Source organism: Echinops telfairi, unplaced genomic scaffold (assembly GCF_000313985.2).
Source record: "Echinops telfairi isolate 266 unplaced genomic scaffold, ASM31398v2 ScPeMD7_1;HRSCAF=3_0, whole genome shotgun sequence".
Classification (NCBI taxonomy): Eukaryota; Metazoa; Chordata; class Mammalia; order Afrosoricida; family Tenrecidae; genus Echinops; species Echinops telfairi.
In genome coordinates this window covers 92088116-92111329 of record NW_022103896.1, presented here as the reverse complement: position 1 = coordinate 92111329, position 23214 = coordinate 92088116, and the positions used below count along the sequence as shown (strand labels likewise).

Sequence of the window (23214 nt, the reverse complement as noted above, 5' to 3'; positions counted from 1 at the left end):
TATGGGAGCAGGCAGCCTCATCTTTCTTTCATGGAGTAGATCGTGGGCTTGAACCTCTGACCTTATGGTTAGGAGTACAATGTTTACCTCAACACCCAGATGCATTGATTTATACATTGGGTACTTTATATTTCCTTTTCTAGAAAACTAAACTATCATCAAGTCAATTCGGTAGAAACAACAGAAATAGAAAGTCTCATCTTTCTTCCATGCAGTGGCTACTGAGTTTGAACTGCTACTGACTTTACCGTTAGGCTGTTGTATACTCATCTGTAGCAGGAAGGAAGTATTCCAATAATATTTCTAGAGATATTTTTTGGGAGGAGGTGAAATTGGTAAAGCATATATTACTGTGAATCTATAAATTCCATTCCAGATACTTCTACTTGTTTGGAAAGGGAAGAAAATACTAATCATCTTCATTTTATATTCAGCCATATCAGTGGGAACAAAATTGGCTGGGAGAAGACAGGAAGCCACTCAGAACCTCAAGCACGTGGAGACCCAGGAGACCAAACAAAGGTAGAAAAATTTATGCCTTTTATTCCAACCCTCCCCCTCCAACCTTTAATTGCAAATTAGGTGGTGGTCTATATATTACATAATAGGCTTGCACTTAACAATTTAAACAATTTAGCAAAGCTGATGGCTTGCTTTGTTAACCCCCTTCCACAATCTTGTAGTATATTATCTTCCCTTCCTCTCACATTAACCCCTGCCTACCCTCTAGTCTGCTACTTCCCCTTCCAGCCCTTCCCCTCCCACCTCTGGTAACCATCAGAATCTGTTGCTTTTGGTATGAAAACATTTTCTTAATTTTTTTTATAACAGTCATCTCATACAATATTTGCCCTTTTGTGTTTGGAACCCTACTCTACATATTGTCCTCTAAATTCCTCCATGTAATGGGGTGTTTCATAGTTTCGTTTTTATTCTTGAACCACACACAGTATTCCACTGTATGTACTTAATTTTTTTATCTTTTCTTCTACTGATGGACATTTAGACGGTTTCCATGTTCTTGCTATTATAAGTGATACTGTGATGAACATGGGGGCCCCTATATCTGTGTTATGTTAGTTTTCAATAGGGTATACCAAGTAGCATTATTGCTGAGTCATGATATTTCCATTCCCATACTCTTTTAGTGAAATCTTTTGACATAAGTATGTTTCTTCTTCTTAGGAAGTCCTAGTCATGGATTCTTTTTCTCTTACCTATGTTTTTTCTTCTGTTTTATAGTGTATTTATCCATGTATTAAGCCCCCTAAATTTGTCCCTGGTTTTTCTTTTTTCATTTCTAGGGTTTAGGATCCCTGATGGTATAATGGGTTTATGCAATGGGCTGCTAAGGTCAGTGGTTCCAAACCACCACCTGCTCTATGGCTTTCTGCTTTGATAAAGAGTTACCATCTTGGAAACCCACAAGAGTGGATTTACTCTGTTCTGTTGGGTTGTTATGAGTCGGAATTGACTCAATAACAGTGAATGAGAGAGTTTTCATTTAGGTGTTTAACCCATCCTGAGTTTGTTTTTGTATATTGAGTGTGGTATGCATCCTGATTCATTGTTCTGCAAATGGAAACCCAATTTTACCAGCATCGATTGTTAATGTGTTTTGATTCTTTCTCTAAAAATTAGTAATCTGTAGGTGGATGGCTCAAGTTGATTGTGTTGTTTAATTCTTCTATGTCTTTATTGATTTTCTTTTGGGTTCTGCCCATCCTTTGGAGTAGTTGAAGTTTCCTACTGTTATTGTGCTGTAGTCTGCTTCTCTTTTCAGATCGCTTAAGAGTTTGATTACTTTATCTTTCAAGGTCTTTAACTGGGTGCATAGTTATTATAGTTAGTTCTTCTTATTCATTATATAAAGTGCACTTTCTCATGGTTGATTTTTCCTTCAAGTATGTTCTATTTGAGGTTAATATTGCTATTTCTTTATATTTTGTATTACCATTAGTTTGATATGTTTTTTCCCCATCCATTAATTTTTGGTCTATTTTTGTCCTTGTATATAGGGTGCCACAGCCAGGCTTTAGGGCTTTGGTTGTCTCTGCCAGCTACACCTGTGCCTCAGAAATTTTGCAGCCCTTGCTGAGCATGCTGATATGGGCCCAAGACCCCTCCGTGAACCAGGGAACTGTGGGGCACCAAGGGTGGTTCATTTCACCCTACATGTTATCCTCTCATGCTATTGATGTTCAACTCACTTAGTTTTTTTTTTCTTCAGAGATTGGACCATCTTAGATTTTTCTTCAGTACCTGTTATCTCATGCCGTTGTTAAACGGGGATTGTGTATTATGTCTGTCTAGGTCTCCGTCTTTACTGGAAGTCCCCTTAATTTCTGACTCTTTAAGCCTATAGTACTAGTGATTTTATTTAAAGAAAATTGTCTCTTTTAAGCATGTTACCTGTATATAAAAGTTTACAATATGGATGAGAATAGAAGGATCTCTTCCACTTCTGTGTATATCAGAGCCGAGCTGCTGCTGTCTGCCTTGTAAAAAACCCAAGTTGAAGTTGTTTTCTGAAATTGAAATTTTCCTTAGTACAAATTTTTTGATAGGGTTCTATAAGGTCAAATGCGAAAGCATTTGGTATGTGCATATTAAAAATAAATGTGATTTACATTCTATGTCTGCCTTTTCTACTTATATTTGTTAATACTGACCTCTAGAAATATGTTTCTAAATTATAAAACCTTGTCTATAATATGGGGCAGGTCACAGATTTGTTGGCTTATTTCTACAAGATTGGCCTAATAGTAAGACTTATTTTTAAAGCTTTTAAGTAGTCTTAAGTATTGGGCAGATATCATGTACAGTTGTACATAAACAATAGAAAGATTGTAAACTTTTACTATCATTTGGGTGGAAGTTTACAGAGCCAGTTGATTTAACATCTAATAGTTCATATACATTTTGATTCATAACATTGATTCAATATCCATCGTGTAACCCCGCTCTTCATACCTCCTCTCTCTGTTTCTACTTTCAGTTTGTCTTTATTCATATCCTTTTCTGTCATGTTAGTTTTATCTCAAACATAGCTGCCCTTTTGATCTATTATGGTTGATTATTTTAAGGATTTCAAAGCACTCAGGTTTCAAACTATAGGGGTTGGGATGCCTAAGGACTATAGTGTCTGGTTCCACCATGTTCTATAAGATCAGTAAGCTTCATCTTTTTTGTGTGTATGATTTTGTTTTTTTTAAAAGCATTGCTTCATAGTTTTCTCCCATCTTAACCTGTGCTTATTATTGTGATCCCTTTCCGATAGGTCAGTAGTGATAGCAAGGCACCATTCAGTTCTGGTCTCAGGATCATGAAAGCTGTTGAATTATTCTTCTTTCAATAATTTAGGCACTTTGTGTATATTTTGTTGTTATTTTAATTTTATTTAGCATGTTTTTGTTGAGAATATACACAGTAAAACATACACCAATTTAAGTTAGTACATGTACGATTTAGTGATATTAATACATTCTTGTAGTTATGTAACCATTAATTAAAAAAAATTTTAATAAATCATTTTATTGTGGGCTCTTACAACATTCCATATACCAGTTGTATCAAGCACATTTGCACATATGTTGCCACCAACATTTCTAAAACATTTTCTTTCTCCTTTAGCCCGTGGTATCAGCTTCTCTTTTTTTCCCCTCCCTCCCTCCCTTGTAAACCCTTGATAATTTATAAATTATTTTTATTTTCATATTTTACACCATCTACTGTCTCCCTTCACCTTCACCCATATTTCTGTTGTTCATCCCCGTTTCTCCCCCTTCTCCCCCCACCATCCCCCTACCCTTATGGTATTTCTACTGTCATTATTGGTCCTGAGGGGTTTATCTGTCCTGGATTCTATGTGTTGAGAGTTCTTACTTGTACCAGTGTCCGTGCTCTGATCTAGCCAGATTTGTAAGATAGACCTAAGGTCATGATCGTGGGGGGGAGGAAGCACTAAAGAACGAGAGCAGTGTTTTATCAGTGCTATACTGCTCCCTGGCTGGCTCGTCTCTTCCTTGTGACTCTTCTGTGAGGGGATGTCCAGTTGTCTACAGGTGGACTTTGGATCTCCATTCCAAACCCCCTCATTTGCATCAAAATGGTTGTTTGTTTGGGGTCTTCTGATGCCTGATACCATCCACACTTTGTGATCACATGGGTTGGTGTGCTTCTTTCATGTGGGTTTTGTTCTTTCCCTGCTAGATGGCCACTTGTTTAACTTCAAGCTTTAAAGACCCCAGACACATATCTTGTAATAGCCTGGCACCATCAGCTTTTCACTACATTAGCTTATACCACCTACATTAGCTTATACACTCATTTTGTCTTCAGTGATCCTGTTGGAAAGGTGAGTATGCTGGGTTATTAGAACAAAGTGTTCTTGCGCTGAGGGAGGACTGGAGTAGAGACCCAACGTGTGCCTGCTACCTTAATACTTGGCCTAAAAATAGATGTACATTTATTAAGATAGACCTGTATCCTTATCGTATTAATGTATTAATGTATTTACATATGTACATGCCTATGTTTATACCTCTATCAATGTCTTTTGCCTTGTAGGTCTTTCTTCAATTTCCTTTTACTTTCCTCCTGTTTCACTATCATGTTTGTCCTTCACCAATCTCTGTACTCCCTCTTGGCCACATTGCATTTGATCGAACCCCACCAGGCATTCTATGCCCTTCTCGCCAACAATTTTAGATCTCTTGTTGTTCCCTTATCGCTGGGTTTGTTGGCTCCCCCCTCCTTTTCCCCCACCTCCTTCTCTACCCACCCCCCATCCTAACCCTCAGTCCCATTGCTTTTTCCCTGGGATTGTTTCTCCTGGTTATCTTATGTATATAGATAGGAAAAAGAAGAAGAAGAAAAGAATGGCCTATAAATAGTTCCAGATGTGTTTGCTGAACCTCATGAATGTTTTCTGTCAGGTCTCATTCTGCTCCACTCCTCCCTCCAAGTCAGAATTCTGTTTTTAGAGTTCCTTTGGGACTTTATTGCTTTGCTCCCCTTGCTGCTCTGTTGCGCTCCCTTTGTGTTATGCCCTGGTTTAGGGCGGTCAGATTGGGCACGGTTCCTGCACTGTGTCTCTGGTGCTGCCTCCGTAACGCTGTGGGTCAGTAAGGGGACCTCATATCTTGTGGTGAGGAAGACTCTATGGCCCTCTGTGTTCATTGGCTGCTCTGAGTGAGAGTGTCCTTCTCAAAGCTTGGTGGGCCAGAATGGTGTCAACACTCTCACCCCACCTCTCTCTCTTTCTGTCTCTCTCTGGGCTGTATCTTCTGTGCTGTCCTCTGTGTAGTGCGGAGGTGTAGAGGGGTATCAAAGTAGCTGGGATAGGGCCAAGCCAGCCCCGCAGACCTCTCTGTTAGTTCACTGCTTCATGCTGGTATGTTGCCGTCAAGGCTTGGCACACCAGGTTGAAGTCTGGTCCCTTTCTCCCTTTCCGATGGAGACATAAGCAGTACCCTCCCTGTGGGTGAATGAGTTCCCTGTTCTCCCCATTGTCTTTGTCTTTCCCCCACTTTTTTGTTGTTGTTCCCCATCATTGGGGTTGGTCTGTCCCCTGCTTATGTGCCTGTCCCTCAATGCGTAAATTATGTATGAAATGTTTTTTTTTTTGTTCACACTGTGTTGATTATACTTACCTCAGTGGACTCATCTTGTACTTGTCTTTTTGTGCTTTACTAACTTCGCTTCGCATAATTTTCTCCAGCTCTTCCTGTGAGACAATTTAAGCCTAGCCATGAGACCAGCCTGTGGGGGCTAACACCTCCTGTGTCGCTAACACAAATAATAGCCGGGACAGTTTAAGGAGCACATCTGGAGTACACAGGCTCTGGGCTAGTAGGTTACTGCAGAGAATTATGTTACGTGTTATGTGGCACAATGAATACAAAACAGTGATCTTTGTGTGAGGTCCTCAGCACCATCTCTGGAGTGTTGTCAGTGAGAGAGAGAGAAATTAATGATCTCTCAGTGGTAAAATTCTGTTGGTTTTAATAATTTATTGTTTCCTGTTTGTCGACCATTACAATCCAATATCATTTACCTTGCTGTCCTGAATTTAAGTTTGTCACCTGTAGACAGTACTTACATTTTATTTTTTCCCCTATCTAGCCTGGACAAACATCTCTAATACACGTTAAGATGAAAGAAACCTGAAATGAACTTTTTTTCTCCCCCCACCCCCTCACCCCCTTCCTGTTACCTCTTGTTCTTTAGGCAGAAGGTTCGTCCACTGCCTCTTCAGGCAGCCAGATTGCTGAAGGAAAAGGAAGCCAAATTGGCACTGTACAACCAATTCCCTGCCTTCTGTCCATGCCCACCAGGAACCACATGGATATTACCACACCTCCATTACCTCCTGTCGCACCTGAAGTATTGAGAGTGGCAGAACACAGGCACAAGAAGGGACTAATGTATCCCTACATCTTTCATATCCTAACAAAGGTATTGTCAAAGAGGTCATTCGTAGTTACAGTCCTTAGTTTAGAGGGGATGATTCCTGTGAGTATCACCGTTGCCCACCCTGCCGCCCCTCCCACTTCCAAAATCTCTATGGAAATGTTTCTCTATCTTCTAAACTATTTGGTCCAAATTTATTTTCCTCTCTGGGACATTGAGCAAAATCTGGATATGTTAACCTAAAAATGCAATGAAAAAAACTTGTGTGACTTCATTTAAAAAAAAATTTAATATAAAATATTCTTAAAACCTCTAATTAAATAATCACATTGTATTTTGTGACTCATAATTATATTTTAACTTATACTTTAAAATTTTCGTACACCATAATGCCAAGATGAATTTTGATGTTTGACATAACATGATTTATCTGTCAATTGTTCTCAGAAAATGATATTTTCCTTATAGAATGGCTAAAAGTACTTCATAATTTTTTATTTGTTCATCTACTTCATTGAGTATCATTTTGTAGAACTTGCTAACAACACATTTGAATTTAGAATTTTGTAACATTTGCGTAATCAATAAATAGAATTAGCTCTTTATCCGGACATAATTCGTAATATTTATTAATCTCTTACCAAATGTACATTTAAATGTATTGTTACATTATATTCCTTTTGAATCTTGGGTCTTTAATATAGCAATCTTTGTGATGGTGCTTAAAATAATAGACCCACAATTTTAATAAATTACCTTCCTTACCAGATATCTCATACAGAATTGGTTTATGGGAACCATACGTTTATTAACATGTTTTCATCAAAATCTGTTACAAAATATATAAGACATTTTTTTCTTTCTTTCCATCTGTGGTTTGTCAAATGAAATAGATACTTCTATTCCAGTGTTCCAACGGTGACTTCTTTGCTTGTTAACTGACTAAACATTTTAACTAATTTATACTTTTATAATTAGAGGAAATGAAGACTAGGTAGGCCACCGTTACTTGCTCAGATTCTTTTACCATTTTTTTTTTTTCAATTCCATTTGTCTCCACCTTTCATGTTGTTTGCATGTACACTATCAGTTTTTAGATAAGGTAAAGATTTTGTTTTTCAAGTTCAACATAGTGTATAAAGGGACAGATACAGGATTTTGCTAAGTTTAAGATCCAACGTTTTGGGAAGAGAGCTTTCAAAATATCATCTAAATAGATTACCAACTTTTCCCATTGAAGATAAAAGGTTCTGTGGATTCATTTGCTTGGTGTTAGAGTGATGAATCTTAAATTGTGTACACAATAGCTGTATAGGTTATATGGACAATTAAGTCAATGTGGGTTAGTAATAACACAGTACTGTTATTACTCTACAGTATTTACTCCAAAGGCAAATATTGAAAATCCCTTTTGCATAGTGGTTATATGTTGGGCTGCAGTACCCAAGGTTTGCAGTTCAAAACCATCAGTGACTCTGCAGGAGAACGATGGGGCTTCCTACTCTGTAAAGAGTTAGCCTCTTGTGTTAGTCCGGGTTGACTAGAGAAACAATTCCAGAGACAATCATATTTGTGTAAGAGAGAACTTTATATCAAAGAGTAGTTGTATATTAAGAAAACATCCCAGCCTAGACCAGATCAAGTCTATTAAGTCCAATATTAGCCCATATGTCTGATACCAATGTATAACTTCCTCTTCAGACTCACACAACACATGCAGTGAAGTAGAAAGCATAAAGATCGATGTCTTAGGTATTAGCTGAAATGGACTGGCATTGGCCATTTTGAATCAGAAAATCATGTGTTGTATTATTGTATTGAATAAAACAATAGAGGAATAACACGAGAAATGGCGTGGCATTCATTGTCAGATAGGATCTTGCTAAATCCATCATGAAGTACAATGCTGTTTGATAGCATTACATCTCAGTGCCTTTAAGAAAATCCAATCAGTAAACTGTGATTCAAATTTATGCACTAACCACAAAAACCTGGTGATCAAGAAATTGAAGAATTCTATCTGCCAAGGAATTCTGCCTGAAATTGATCACATATGCAATCAAGATGCATTGATAATGATTGGTGATTGGGATGCAAAAGTTGGAAACAAGAAGGAACAATAATAGTTTTAAACTATAGACATGGTGGTAGAATGAAGCTGGAGATCACATGATAGATTTTTGCAAAATCCATGACTTATTTATAGTGAATATTCTTTTTCAACAACACAAAAGGTGACTGTGCACATGACTTTCCCAGATGGGGTATACAGAAATCTGATACACATCTGTGGGAAGACTGATATAGAAGCTCTATATCAGCAGCTAAAACCAGACCACGGCCCTATGTGGAACAGACCATCAATTTGTTCATATATAAGTTGAGGCAAAGCCTGAAGGAAATTAAAGCAAGTCCACATGAACCAAAATATGGGTATATCCCACCTGAATTTCTAGAACATCTCAAGAACACATTTGACATAGTGATTGCTAATGACAGAAGACCTGATGCGCTGTGGGAAGAGATCAAGAACATTATTCATGAAGAAAGCAAAAGGTCATTGAAAAGATAGCAGAGAAAGAAAATTTCAAAGTGGATGTCATAAGAGACTGAAACTTGCTCTTGTTTTATTGATTTACTTGTTTATTTATAACTTGCTCTATTGTAGGGTAGTTGAAGCAAATGGAAGGAAGTATAAAGTCAAAGAGATGAATAAAAAATTTAAAAGGGCAGCTGGAGAAGACAAAGTCAAATTATAAGGAAATGATAATGAAACCTGAAAAGAGAAAACCAAAGGGGTGGGGTGGGGGGAGAGCTCAGCGTATCCGAAACAGAAATTACTAGTAAAATCAGGCCTCAAATTGCAATCTTAAAAGATTCTCTTGGTGATTTCAAGGATACACAGAATCCTATATCAAAAAGAACTAGTCAACATTCTACCGTTTCAGGGGGTGGCATATAAGCAAGAACCAATAGTGCTGAAGGAAGAAGTTCAAACTGCACTGAATGCATTAGCCAAAAACAAGGTTCCAGAATTGATGGAACCAATGTTTCAGCAAGCTGAAGAAGCACTGGCGACACTCACTCATATATTCCAGGAAATTTGGAGACAACAGCTACTTGGCCAATTACCTGGAAGAATCCACGTTTGTGCTCATTCCAAAGAAAGGTGACTCAAGAGAATGCTCAAACTGCAGAACAATATCATTGATATCACACACACGTAAAATTTTGCTTAAGATCATCCAACAATGGTAGCAGCTGTACAGTTATAGGGAGCGCTGTCAGGGTTTCAGGCTGGATTCAGAAGACGACGTGGACTAAGAGAGAGCACAGCTGATGCCAGATGGATTTTTGACTCAAAGCAGAGAATACCAGAAAGATGTTTACCTGTGTTTCATTGACTCTGAAAAGGCTTTTGACTCTGTGGACTAATAAACTGGATAACTTTGAGAAGAATGGGAATTCAGAACACTTCATTGTACTCATTTGGAACATGTACATGATAAAGAGGCATGTTAACAAAATAAGGGAATGCTGCATGGTTTTAAAATCAGGAAAGATATGCATCAGTGTTGTATCCTTTCACCATACTTGTTCAATCTGTATGATGAGCAAATAATGGGGGAAGCAGAATTATATGAAAAAGAATGTGTTATCGGAATTGGAGGAAGGCATATCAACAACCTGCACTTTGTAGATGACACAACCTTGCTTGCTGAAAGTGAGCAGGAATTGAAGCACTTGCTGATGATCAAGGATTGTTACCTTTAATATGGATTGCAACTCAATGTAAAGAAGAACAAGATTCTCACAACGGGACCAATAGGTAACATCATGGTCAATGGAGAAAAGGTTGAAAGTTGTCAAGGAGTTTTTTGCCTTGCTTGGGTCTACAATCAGTACTCATGGAAGCAACAGTCAAAAGAGCAAACAACACATTGCATTAGGTAAATCTGTACAGGATATCTTTAGAATCTTGAAAAGCAAGGGTGTTGTTTGAGCACTAAGGTGCACCTGACCCAAGGTATGGTATTTTCAATGGCCTCATAAGCATGTGAAAGACTAATCTGTATTGGAAGAAGTGAGGCTAGAGTTCTCCTTAGAGGCAAGGATGCCAAGACTTTGGGAAATTTTGTCAGGAGAGGCAAGTGCTTAGAGAAGGACATCGTATTTGGTTAAGTGGAAGGGAAGTGAAAAAGAGAAAGGCCTTCAAGGATATGGATTTATACCGTGGTTGCATCAGTGGAGTCAGGCATAGGGACAATTGTTACCATTGAACAGGACTGGGCAGTATTTTGTCCTGATATTCCTAGAACCACTATGATCCAGAGCCAACTTGATAGCACCTTACAACAACAACAGCAACAATAATACATTTGTATAAAGATCAATATCCAAGTGTTACTGAGCTGAAATGGACTGTTTATTGGCCATTTCGAATCAGAAAATACTATAGTTTACTATGTTGGTTGTGACATCAAAAGAAATGGCATTGCACTCATTGTCTAAAAGGACACTGCAAGCTCTATATTGTCTGTGATTGGCTTCAAGGAAATCCCATCAATACACCATTATTCAAATTTATGCCCCCTAATCAAAAGCTAGTGATGGGGAAGTTGAAGAATTCTACTTATGTTTCTAGTCTAAAATTGATCAAACATGCAATCAAGATACATTGATATTTATTGGTGATTTGAATACAAATGTTGGAAATAAAGAGGAAGGAAAAGTAGATGGAAAATAAGGACTTGGTGATAGAAACAAAGTTGGAAGCCATATGATATTGTAAGACCAATGATTTGTTCAAAGCAAATCATTTTTTTCAACAGCACAAATAACTATGCACATGAACTTCTCCAGATGGAATACAAAGAAATCAAATGTACTACATCTGTGTGAAGACACGATGGAGACGCTCAATATCAGCATCTGAAACCAGGCCAGGGGCTGACCGCAACAGACTGTCAATTATTCCTCATATATAAGTTCAGTTTGAAGTTCAGGAAAATAAATACCAGTCCAGGAAAGACAAAAATAAAACCTTGAGTTCATCCTACCTGAATTTCTGGAACATATCAAGAACAGATTTACTACCACTTATCACTAAAGAAATAAGATCTGATGAGCTTTGGAAGGACATTAAGAACATTAAACATGAAGCAAACAATAGATCATTAATAAAAAGAAAGGTCGGCATGATGTTAGAAGAAAGCAGAACCAAATGGAAATGCTAGTCTAGTGAGAGAGCTGAATAGAAAATTTCAAAGGGTGGTTCTAAATGACAGAGTCAAATATTATACTGAAATGTGGCAAAAGGGAGAATACCTTCAGGATATCTGAAACTGAAAGAACTCAAGAATAAAATTAAGACGTGTTGTATTATTAAAAGTTCTGTGGACAAAGTATTGAATGATTCAGGAATCCAAAGAAGATTGGATACTTTCCACCCAAAGAAGATGGAAAAAATACACAGATTTAATATACCAAAATGAAAGAAATGGTATTCCATCATTTTAGGAGGTAGGATATATGTAAGTACTAATGTTACTGAATGAATAAGTTCAAGCTGCATGGCAAGCATTAGCCAGAAACAAATCTCCAGGCATTGATGTTATAACAATTGATATGTTTCAACAAGCTGATGAAGTGAATACACTAGAAGTACTCATTTATCTGTGCAAGGAAATTTGGAAGACAGCTACTTGGCCAACTGCCTGGAAGAGATCCATATTTGTACTCAATCCAAAGAAAGACCATCTAACAGAATGCACAAGTTATGGAGCAGCATCATTGATAACACATGCATGTAAACATTTAATGAAGACCAATGACTGTGTCAGCAGTACATTGATAAGGAGCTGCTACATTTTCAGGCCAGATTCAGAAGAGGACATAGAGCAAGGAATATCATTGTTGACTTCAGATGGATCTTGGCTCAAAACAGAGAATACCAGAAAGGTGTTTACTTGCATTTTTGCATTATCCACAGGCATTCAACTGCTTGGATCATTAGAAACTATACATAGCCCTGAGAATGGGAATTCCAGAACACTTGTGCTCATTAGGAACTTGTACATGAATTAAGAGGCAGTTGTTTGAAGCAAACAAGGGACTACTGCATGGTTTCAAATCAGGAAAGGTGTATGACAGAGTTGCATCCTCTTAACATACTTGTTAAGTCTGTATGCTGAACTAATCACCAGAGAAACTGGAGTGTATGAAGAAGAATATGGCATCAAGATTGGAGGAAGGCTATTAACAACCTGCACTACAAAGATAACAACTTTGCTTGCAGAAAGTGAGGAGGATTTGAAGTAGGACTTGCAGATGAAGATCAAGGATTGCAGCCTTCAGTATAGATAACAACTCATGAAAAGGAAACCAGAATCTTCACAACTGAACCAATAGGGTAATATGATAAATGGAGAAAAGAAAGAAGTCAAAGATTTTGTCTTGCTTGGATCCATAATCAATGGTCATGGAAGCAGCAGACAAGTGATCAAGGGACATGTTGCATTGGGTAAATCTGCTGTCCAAGACCTCTTAAGAATGTTGAAACGCAGGGAGGTTACTTTGAAGACTAAGGTGTACCTGACCAAAGACGTGGTATTTTTAACTGACTCAGATGCATGGGAAGGTTGGACATACGCCGGACATTGAATAAGGAAGACCAAAGAATGGAAGCTTTGAAATGATTGTGCTGGCAAAGACTGTTGAAAGTACCATGGACTGCCAAAAGAAGAAACACGCTGTCTTGGAAGAAGCATGGCATTAGTGCTTAGAAGCAAGAATGACAAGCTTATGTCTTACATACTGTGTACATGTCAGTACAGACCAGTCCTTGGAGAAAGACAATGCTTGCTTAAGTGGAAGGGCAACAAGAGGAAAGTCCTTAAAGAGATGGATTGATACAGTGTCTATAACTGGTGTGCTCAAACATAGGAATGATTGTGAGGATGGCACAGGACTGGGTAGCATTTCCTTCTGTTGGGCATAGGGTTAGAATGGGCTGGAATGACTGGATGGCACCTAACAATAACAGTGTCATTTGCAGTGACATGAAGCTTTGAGGTAATCTAGAAAACTGAAAGCATTATTGTTTTAACAGCGTAACTATTCCTGGGGTGAGAATGTTAGTACACGTGAACCTACTAAATAAATGAAAGTTAAGCACTTAGGCTGTCAAATCAATCATTTCTTGGCTTACATATATATGTGAAGGAAAGGGTGTGTTTTGAAATTAATTTTGTGTGAAAGGCAAATATTTAAAAATAAGGTAGCATCAATGAATTAAAAATTATTGAAGATCATAAATGTATTTTCATGATATATGTGTATGTGAATAAAATTTATTGCAAATTATCTTGAAATAAACCTTGATACCCTAAAGTATCTGAGACAGATGACCACAAAATACATACAGCAATCTGTTTCACAAGGTCACAGCCAGCCATTTGTCTCTTAGCAGTGTGTGTGTGTGTGTGTGTGTGTGTGTGTGTGTGTGTGTTTGTGTTTTAATACCCTCACTCTTTCAACCACGCCTATTCAGCCTGGGCAGCATTGCTCTTGAGGGAAAATAAAAAAGATTAGGGGTTTGTTCATTTTCTGTCCCAGAAGCTTGAATACCTTTTCATGGAGTTAAATGCATTTACTGATTACTTGCCATTCTATGGCAGGTGCCTAATACCTGTTTAATACTTTTAAAAAGAACTAACTTTAAAGAATTCTCGTTAGCAGATGATATTAAAATATGATTTTTTAATAGAAGAGAATAAAGAAAATTTACCATTTATTTTCAGAATGCTTAAGTTCTTTGGGTTTTGAAATCCCTCCAATATCAAACCCTTTGACGTTGAGTCAAGATTCCCTGTGACCCAATGTATCAGTTGACCTTTCAGATAGCAACCAAGTGCTTACCTGCCAGGCCTCTGCATTTTGTACAGGTTATTGAAAATTATAAATTTTATTACATGTGACTATCTTGAAAATTCTCAACTGTTTCTGTTCTATTTGCTAATACTACTTTGTCCAGGTTGTTTCAAAAGCCGATTATCTACAGGGTTTTCCTTTTTTCTAGGTTTCAGATTTTAACAATAATGGAGATTGTGTCTTTACAATTTGAGGTGAATTTTCTGCGGTCTACCAAATGATTAATTGCATTAGCATTAGAGTGTTATTAAGTAGAGATAGTATAATATAGTGCAGTAAATTTATTGTAAATTCAACATGAAAAATATGCAATATCATTCTGCTTTCTTCCATGCGAAGGGTGAAATCAAAATTGCTGTTTCTATTGAAGATGAAGCCAACAAAGACCTGCCTCCTGCTGCCCTGCTCTATAGGCCTGTTCGTCAGTATGTTTACGGAGTCCTGTTTAGTTTGGCAGAAAACAGAAAGAAAACTGAGAGACTTGCTTTTAGAAAGAACAGACTTCCTCCAGAATGTATGTACTGTAAAAATCCACTGTTTGTTTTTCTTCAGTATCTCATACGCTCTTGTGCATTTTCTAAAGCATTAGAAGAATCAATATTGGGTTAACCCTGTGTGGCTCTTATGTCAAAAGCTGGGACTTCCATCTAGACACCAGGCCCAAATCAAGGTGTTCAGAAATGGAGTAACTCTCATAGGTTTCTTTTTCCTCAGTAGCATTCCAAAACTGATACTTATTCTGTTGGATGACAAAATAGTAGGCTTATTCTCTAAGCAATGCCGATCTGATAAGTTGTCTTTATAAGTGTCATTTTTTCTGTCCTTAGCACATCTGCATGATAGGATGTGTGTATTGTGTGTTCGCTGATTTTTTTGGAGGGGCTGCACATCCTCTCTTGGAAGCCCAGTGTTCTTGAGGAAAGGTTTTGTTAAATCCCTGGCATAATGATTCTGTGCTGTCTCAGTGCCACTATATACAGCTCAGTAGTTGTTAACAACTGCCGTGTAATTTAGTTTGTCATCACAGAAGAATCATTTTAATTTTAGTACACAATTCCTACTAATTAACTTTGGAGATGGAGGGTGAGAGTAAAAAGTATTGTTTGAAATTATTGTTAAAAGTTAACGTCAAACAGATTTTCCATCTTCGAATGGACCAGTGTAATAAATATTTATTGGGAAAAATTCCTCTGTTATAGGTAATTTTATATACTAATGTAGGGATTATAAAAGTTGGCTTATATTTAGTAAGAAATACAGAAAAAAAAAAAAGATTAAACCTGAGTTTAAAATAGAGGTATTTTTTTGTGGTGTGGAAATTGTAAATTATTAAGTGGGAGTTTTTTTTGTTTGTTTGTTTTTAACTTAAGACTATTTAGTCTGCTATAAGTTATATATAAAGAATTTACCAATTATGTGTTTTGTCATACAGTATTATTAGATGAATAATTTATTTTTAATTAGAGACCAAGTCTATGGGTGTTTCTTACTTTGGGAGGTTTTTTTTTTTTAAACTTTGGCAGTTTTGAAACTAAAAATTAAGTCCCTCTTCTGAACTTAATGTTTTTTGTATGAATGGAACATTGTTAAAGTGTTCTAATTTTTATATACTGTGGCAAAATTGTGGTACTTTATTATTTTGAAATTAAGCATGTGCTACTACTCTTACATAAAGATACATAGTAGTAGTACTATGATTACCGAGTTTATGTGGTTGTAGCTAAAAAAAAGGACATACCCATTTCCCACTCTAGTTCATTCTCCCCCCCCTCCCCCCCCCATATCTAACAACTTTTGAAGCAGTGAGTATTAGAATTCTTTTCAAAGGTTGAGTGTATTCTTAAATACGAGTATGCTTTTTAAAGTTAGCAGGAAGACAAAATGATAAGATAGGACATTTTTCTACACACTTTTTTGAAGCCCCCTTAGGCACGTGTGTGTGTGTGTGTGTGTGTGTGTGTGTGTGTGTGTGTGTGTGTGTGTATCTGAGTGTTATCTAACACTTCAAAGAAATTTATACTCAACTAAGTTATTTCTTGAGTTTCCTGCATAAGACAAGTATATTTTGGGAATAAATAAGCAAACAAAGAATAGTCTTTCGATGTAAGAATCAACATAGTGCTGCTATTAGAGTTACGGTTGAGAAAGGCTGAGATGTGTATAGACAATACAGGAGATAATCTTAAATGGCATCCTGCTGGGGAGTATACTGATTCAGTACCCTCTAAGGCAGGAATAACGTCAGGAAAACTCAGAGAACCAGTGGAAGGAGGTCTGATGGTGCCAAGAGATTAGAGTAATACGCTGCAGCTTGCTGTGCCACTTGGAATTCTCAACCAGGTATAAGACTGAAATTCATTTTAGCAAATGAGTCTGCCCATAAATCTTTATTAAGCGGAGAATAATGGGGTCAGATTTGTTGCTTATAGCCTACTCTCGAGTCCCTGGTAATGGAGTAACCTAGGGGAGATGACTAGATGATTTGAACAGGCCATGCTTAAGGTGTTGATCCTATCCACTCTAATACAGAACTAAGCAAGAACGGGCATACGTGTTTATTAGGTGGAGTTGGGATGTTGTCTGTAACAATCTGACACAACAGATCAGGCAACAAAGGGAGGAATGCTGGAAGTGGTTATCTGGGTAGTAGAGAGAAAGTTTACTGTCTGGGAAGCTAAAAAGCAAAACAGGGATAAGGGATAAAAGAGGTGGAAGGCAGGGTACACAAAACATTTTCGTATTTGCTGAAGTAGGTAGGACAAAGGGAGCTTCAGAGGACAAGTTTGATCGGAAGTGTCTTCTTCCCCTTCCCCCTTTCCTTTTAATCTTCCCTCCTTCCTTTCCCCTCTCTTCTTCATCTTGTTTCTCTTCTTTCCCTCCTCTCCTTTTGTAGGAATGGATGATGGAATAATTTGGGAATCTGATTGTTGTTATGTTATTCTTTTAGAAATATGCAAAGATCAGCAAGGAGAGATGAGATACATTTATCATTGAGAATAGGAAAACTTAAAGATGTTGATGATTGATGAGAGGAAAGAATACTCAATTAGTCCATATTTTAGAACTACCTTTTTTGGTGAAGACAGAGTTAGAAGAATTGGTGAGTGAACATCCTATAGGTTTGGTTTGGGAAATGAGCCAACTAATAAGAAAAGGATTAGCAGCATTTGTAGCTAACGCTTATGAATTGAAATGCAAAGTAGATCTTTTTTTCCCATGAGGGAGGAGCTAAAGCTGCAGTTTTTGCCAAATGTTTAAAATTTTAACTAGTAAATAATCATTTATATCTATTAATATTGCCTATGTTACTCTTTTCCATGAGTATAAAACATGTATTAAAAATGAATTAATTTTTTATAGTTAATTGGTACATAATTTACTGAATATGAAGACTTAAAGTTTCATGTGTTAGAATACTAATTGTGGGGGGAAAAGGATTTTAATTGTGTGAGCGTGCTCATATAAATGCTAAGGTTTTGGGGTTTTTTGGGAAGGTTAGTATTAAAACAATCTTGACCTTTTGTGCGTAGATTATTTCTGAAATTGACTTTTGATTTTTTTGTTGTTAGGCAAGGGTAAGAAGTCATTGAAGCTTTGATAAGATGTGCTTCATCTTTATAAGGTGATGAAGATCTAGAGAGCTTGGATAAGGATATCTGGACTGAAGTGGTGTAGAGGAAACTTACATGAGAGAGGAGATCGTTTTAGACTACTTAGCAAAAATTGAATTAAGTCTCTGGATTTAAATAATTACCTAGAGAAATTTATTGTGGTAGTACAAATAAAATTTTACTTTTCAAAAAGATGTATGAATTTGATATCTTAATTTAAAAGTGGGAGGAGTGATACTAGTTCATCGTTTTTAGTCAGTAATACATCTCCATTGATCATCACTAATTGGAATACCCATTCTTCACAAGAAAGATTGCTCTCTTCATCACCTTCGTTTTTAAGTGTTGAGCCTGAATACTCTGACTTGCTTAACAAACCTTGTGTGAGAACTTAAGTCCGTATATACTCGAGTATCAGCCGACCGGAATACCAGCCGAGGCACCTAATTTTACCATAAAACTGCATTAAAAATGTGCTGAAAAACTCGGCTTATACATGAGTATATATGGTAGTAAATACTTATATGTTATACTGTTTATTAGATTTCAGCTAATAAATGCTGACACAGTCATGTCAGTTACTTTGATTTTTGTATTAGGTTTCGCCAGAGAAACAGCAAATTTGAAATGTGTATATAGGTGTACATGACTGTGCATTTGTGTGTGTAGAGTTTTGGTTTAAAGAAATTAACTTGTTAGTTTGGCTCCAGGAAGATGGTGGCTAGATATCAACTCCTATATAAAACTCTCACTGCCCCAGCCAAAATTCAGTAGGTAGGGCCCCACACTCTGGGAAATCAGATGTAAGACCTGAATTCTTGGTGCTCCAGGACTGTTTTTTTTTTCTTTTTTTCTTAAAACAAGCAAAGCACACCTTTTTCACCCCTTGAGAACCCAGAGCTTGCCACAGAAGTGAGTCTCTGCAGACTCCTTCCCACGCTCATCTATCTGCAGGCATGAGGGAGGTATGAGGGACTCTCCTCCCCACTGCCCCCAACCCCCCCAAGTAGGACCCCCCCTCTCACCTGGCATCCCCAATTGCACCTCCCACCCCCACTCTCTGAGAACCGTGTGTGGAAGCCAGATCTTTTGGCATGGCATGCAGTCTCCAGCCTCTGCTCTATCACTGTTTTCCTTCTCCCTTCGTGAAAGAGTTGAGTTCTTTCCCTTGAGAATGAGGACGCATAGGAGTGAGTCTCTGTGGCTCCCTTTACCCAAGCTGGGTGGTCACTAAGAGGGACTCTCACCCCTCCTGACTTCCCCTTAATTAGAAACTCCCTCTCACTTAGCGACCCCTCCCTCCTCCCTCAGACTCCTGAGAACCCTGAATGAACACTAGATCTTGTGACAGATGAGGACTCTCTATACTTTAACTCTTAGCACCTGGTCCACCTTCCTTCCCCTTGAAAGAGTTCAGTTCCTATACAGACCTACCAGCTCCCTTAGTCTGGAAGCTGATTGAGGTCAAACCCAAGTTTTTGTCTATATATACAATACATGGGCCTACTGAACTCTCCCTATGGAATACTGTGGGTCAATAAGTGACCCTGGTAGATTACCAGATATTCTTTCCACCTACCACTATATCAAGACTCTATTTCCCTCTCTCAGTGAAATACACTTTCACATAAACTATCAAATGTTAGCACACCTCTTAAAATCTCCCCCCTTTTCAACTTATTAACAAAATGCTATCGTATATAGTCGAGTATAAGCCAACCTGAATATCAGCCAAGGCACCTAATTTTACCACAAAACTGCATTTAAAAATGTGCTGGAAAACTCGACTTATACATGAGTATGTCCAGTATGTTTAGCCAGAACACCACCTATTATTAATTAATACCATCATTTAATCCCTACTCTCTTGTTCCTATACCTCATTTGTGTTACACACCTAACGTCCTCATCCCCACACAACATGATTTCCAGCCCCTTTCTGATCTTTGTCTTCTATCCCAAAGAGCCACCACCCCCGCCCCTACACAGCACAAAACTCTATATATCACCTATGGCTGGGCCACTGTGCCGAGTAAACTGTAAATAGCCACAAAACATCCAGATGAAAGTCAACAGCTGAAGGTTACCCAAACCCAATGGAATATACAGAAAAAGAAGCCCTGGAACTACCAGAAAGAGAATACAGGAAATTAGGACCATACAAGAGATCTGGGGAGCAATTCTGAGGACAAAAGAAGATATTAAGATACTAAAAAGTTCACCCCCAAAAGAAGTAATAGAAATAAAACAGGTAAATTTAAAAACATGGTACAAGAACTGAGTAATAGAATGGAAGAAAAGGAGAATTGAGTAAGTGAGCTCGAAGACATCCCATGCAGACTTCAGCAAGTGAGAGAAGCAAAACAATGAAGAAAAACCTGAGGAAAGCCTGAGGATGATGTGGGGCACCATATAGAGAAGTATATACTCGAGTATAAGCCGACCCGAATATCAGCCGAGGCACCTAATTGTACCACAAAAACTGCATTAAAAATTTGCTGACAAACTGGGCTTATACATGAGTATATACGGTACTTCTCATTGGCGTACCAGAACATGAAGAGACAAAACAAATGTACAGATAAAACATTAAGAGAATTCATGCAGGAAAATTTCCCCCATATCACAAAGCGGAGGAGACAATAACCATCCAGGAGGCAGAGAGAACTCCAAATAGGTTAGGCCCAGGAAAAACATCTAGATATACAGTAGTCAAATTATCTAACTTCGAGGAAAAAGAATCTTGAAAGCAGCTAAAGAAGAAAAAGTCACATATAAAGATAAACAGATGAGAATAAGCTCAGACCTCTCAGCAGAAGCTATGCAGCAAATACACACACACACACACACACACACACACACACACACGGTGGCCTATCAGGTTGAGGCACCTAAAGTTTACCACCAAAATGGCATTAAAATAGTGCTAGAAAACTTGGCTTATACACGAGTATAAACGGTGTATATATATCTCCGAAGGAAAAATCTGCCAACCAAGAATCCTATATTCAGCAAAAACTATCCATCAAATATGGAGGAGAAATAAAACTATTCCCAAACAAGGAAATATTTAGATAATTTGTTAAAAGGAAATGAGCATTGCAAAAAAACATTAATTGGATCTCTCTGGTCCGAATATCAACAATACAGTAACATGAGGGTAACTAGTTTGTAACACCATCCAGAAATCAACACACTGAAAAAACAACACCCCAAATAATACAAGTTGGATTTCACCCCTACATTTCCATACAAATTCAAATTGACAAAAATCTAACTGACACACGTTTTGCTTTCAATGATTTTAACTTAATTGTAAATACCTTTAGAGACCTGCATCAGACTTGTACACAGTGCTTTTGGAAAAGTTCTTGTTATAGATTGAATATATACTGTAAATCTTAATTCCTACATCTGTGATTATAATTACACTTGAATGAATTTCCATTGTTATGTTAACGAGGTAATATTAATATGTTTGTTTGTTTTTTATATATAACATGGGGAGATTAACGAGCCCAGTTGCAGGAAGATACATGCTATGCCACATGGTGACTGCCAAGGATTAGAAGCTGAGAGGAACATTTAAAAACTATATTTTGCAGGTGTCCTGATTCATACCTCTAGCCCTCTACACTGAGAAAATAGATTTTTTTGTTAAATCCAAAATACATAAATAAATATAAACAAATCTTTATGAGCAATATCTGGATGAGTGGTCATAAAACTGGGCCTCATCATCTTATCTAATTTGACACATAAATCATAGTTATATTAACTTTAAAATCTGTTAATTGATGCCTGTTTTAATGTTATTAAAGAAAAATAATGTATTTCTTGAGGCTGGAGATGAATTCAGTGAATCACTGCTCTAGTTAATAGGAAGATGTAGATGTCTAATGAGACCATGTGAAAGTAGACCTGCAAGTGTTTCTGGTTGGCAAGATTTGAAAGATGAATGTATTTAAAGCTTGCCTAAAGGAGGCTCTTACTAGCATAGGGTCAACTCTTAGATCATATAAAAGGTAAGATTAACTTACATAATTGGTGAGAAGCTATAAAACACCTTTGTTCTTAAAATAACCCATTGGCATTTTGGTCAATGTTTGGAAGTTTGGTAATTAAAAGTTCTTTACATGGTGTCTAAGATAAGACCATCTACTCAAGGAGATAATATAACTTTCTGCACTTTAGGTTTGCAATGTAAAACAACTGCAGAAATTAGGTCATTTTGTGTTTGCAGATGTTATGTTCCTGTTAATGATTACTGTACCCAACAACAACAAAAAAAGAGTTTACCAAGACTGCTTTATTATTAGAGAGGGTATATGGAAATGTGAAGTGTTATTTAAAAATATTTAATTCTTGGTAATTTTAAGAGAAGGCGTGCTAGTCCTGTAGTGGGTTCTGAGTTAGGTTGCTAATCACAGGTTCAGCAGCTTGACACCATCAGCTGCTTGTAAGAGAAAGACGAGGCTTTCTGCTTGCATAAAGACTTAATATGGAAACTCAGCAGAGCACTTCTACTCTGTCCTATGGTGTTGCCATGAGTCAGAATCGACTTGATAGTAGTGAGTGTGAGAGGTAATATTTTATTCCATTGGAAATGCAGTCTCTTAATTAAAAAGTTGATAAAATACTCATTACCAAAGTTTCTCTTTGAAAATTGTTAGAAGATTGAAGTTTACAATCCAGAAATAGATCCTAAGAAAAATTCTAGCCTTTTGAGTTCGTATTGAATTGCATTTTTGCAATTTAATTTCCATTTTGGTGTGCCTTTCACCCACTCACGTGCCATCATGTTGATTTTGTCTCATGGTGCGTTTTCATCATTGACCTTGTAGTTAGCAGCCTAAAGGCTATCCCACTATGTCACCAATGCTCCCTCGTTCTCCAAATAGCCCCCTGTCCCTTGTCCAGGAAGTACTTACTGAGCAGGCCTGTGATGTGGTGTTATGTGGGGCTAAGTGTGACTCATGCTGATGACACAGGTCCGGAAGGGGCAGCAGGAAATTGATCTCGGAGTCATACAACTGCTTGATAGCATGCTGGCAGGATGTAGTCTCTTCCTCTTTCGTGATCTAGATGGGAGTGAGTGTGGTGTGAAGCACCCATGTTGAAGTAGCACTGAGTGAGGGTACCTATGGTCATCAGGTCCCAGTATACTTGGTGTATGATTTGGCTCCCATTGTAAGAGTCATAGCACAGCCAAAGATGCCAATGTTATTCACCCACATAGGGGACTTAAAAAAATTTT

General features: G+C 37.6%; 1 protein-coding gene across 2 annotated transcripts in view; it reads left to right on the top strand.

The window, feature by feature from the left end:
• The window catches only part of FAM120A (family with sequence similarity 120A), a 159615-nt gene that overhangs the window by 94503 nt on the left and 41898 nt on the right, over positions 1 to 23214 (top strand). For both annotated transcript variants that reach the window (XM_045285150.1, XM_045284905.1), the window contains exons 8-10: positions 435 to 522; positions 6232 to 6459; positions 14686 to 14860. In XM_045285150.1, the coding sequence (XP_045141085.1) occupies positions 435 to 522; positions 6232 to 6459; positions 14686 to 14860 (491 nt within the window). The remainder of the gene's footprint in view (positions 1 to 434; positions 523 to 6231; positions 6460 to 14685; positions 14861 to 23214) is intronic.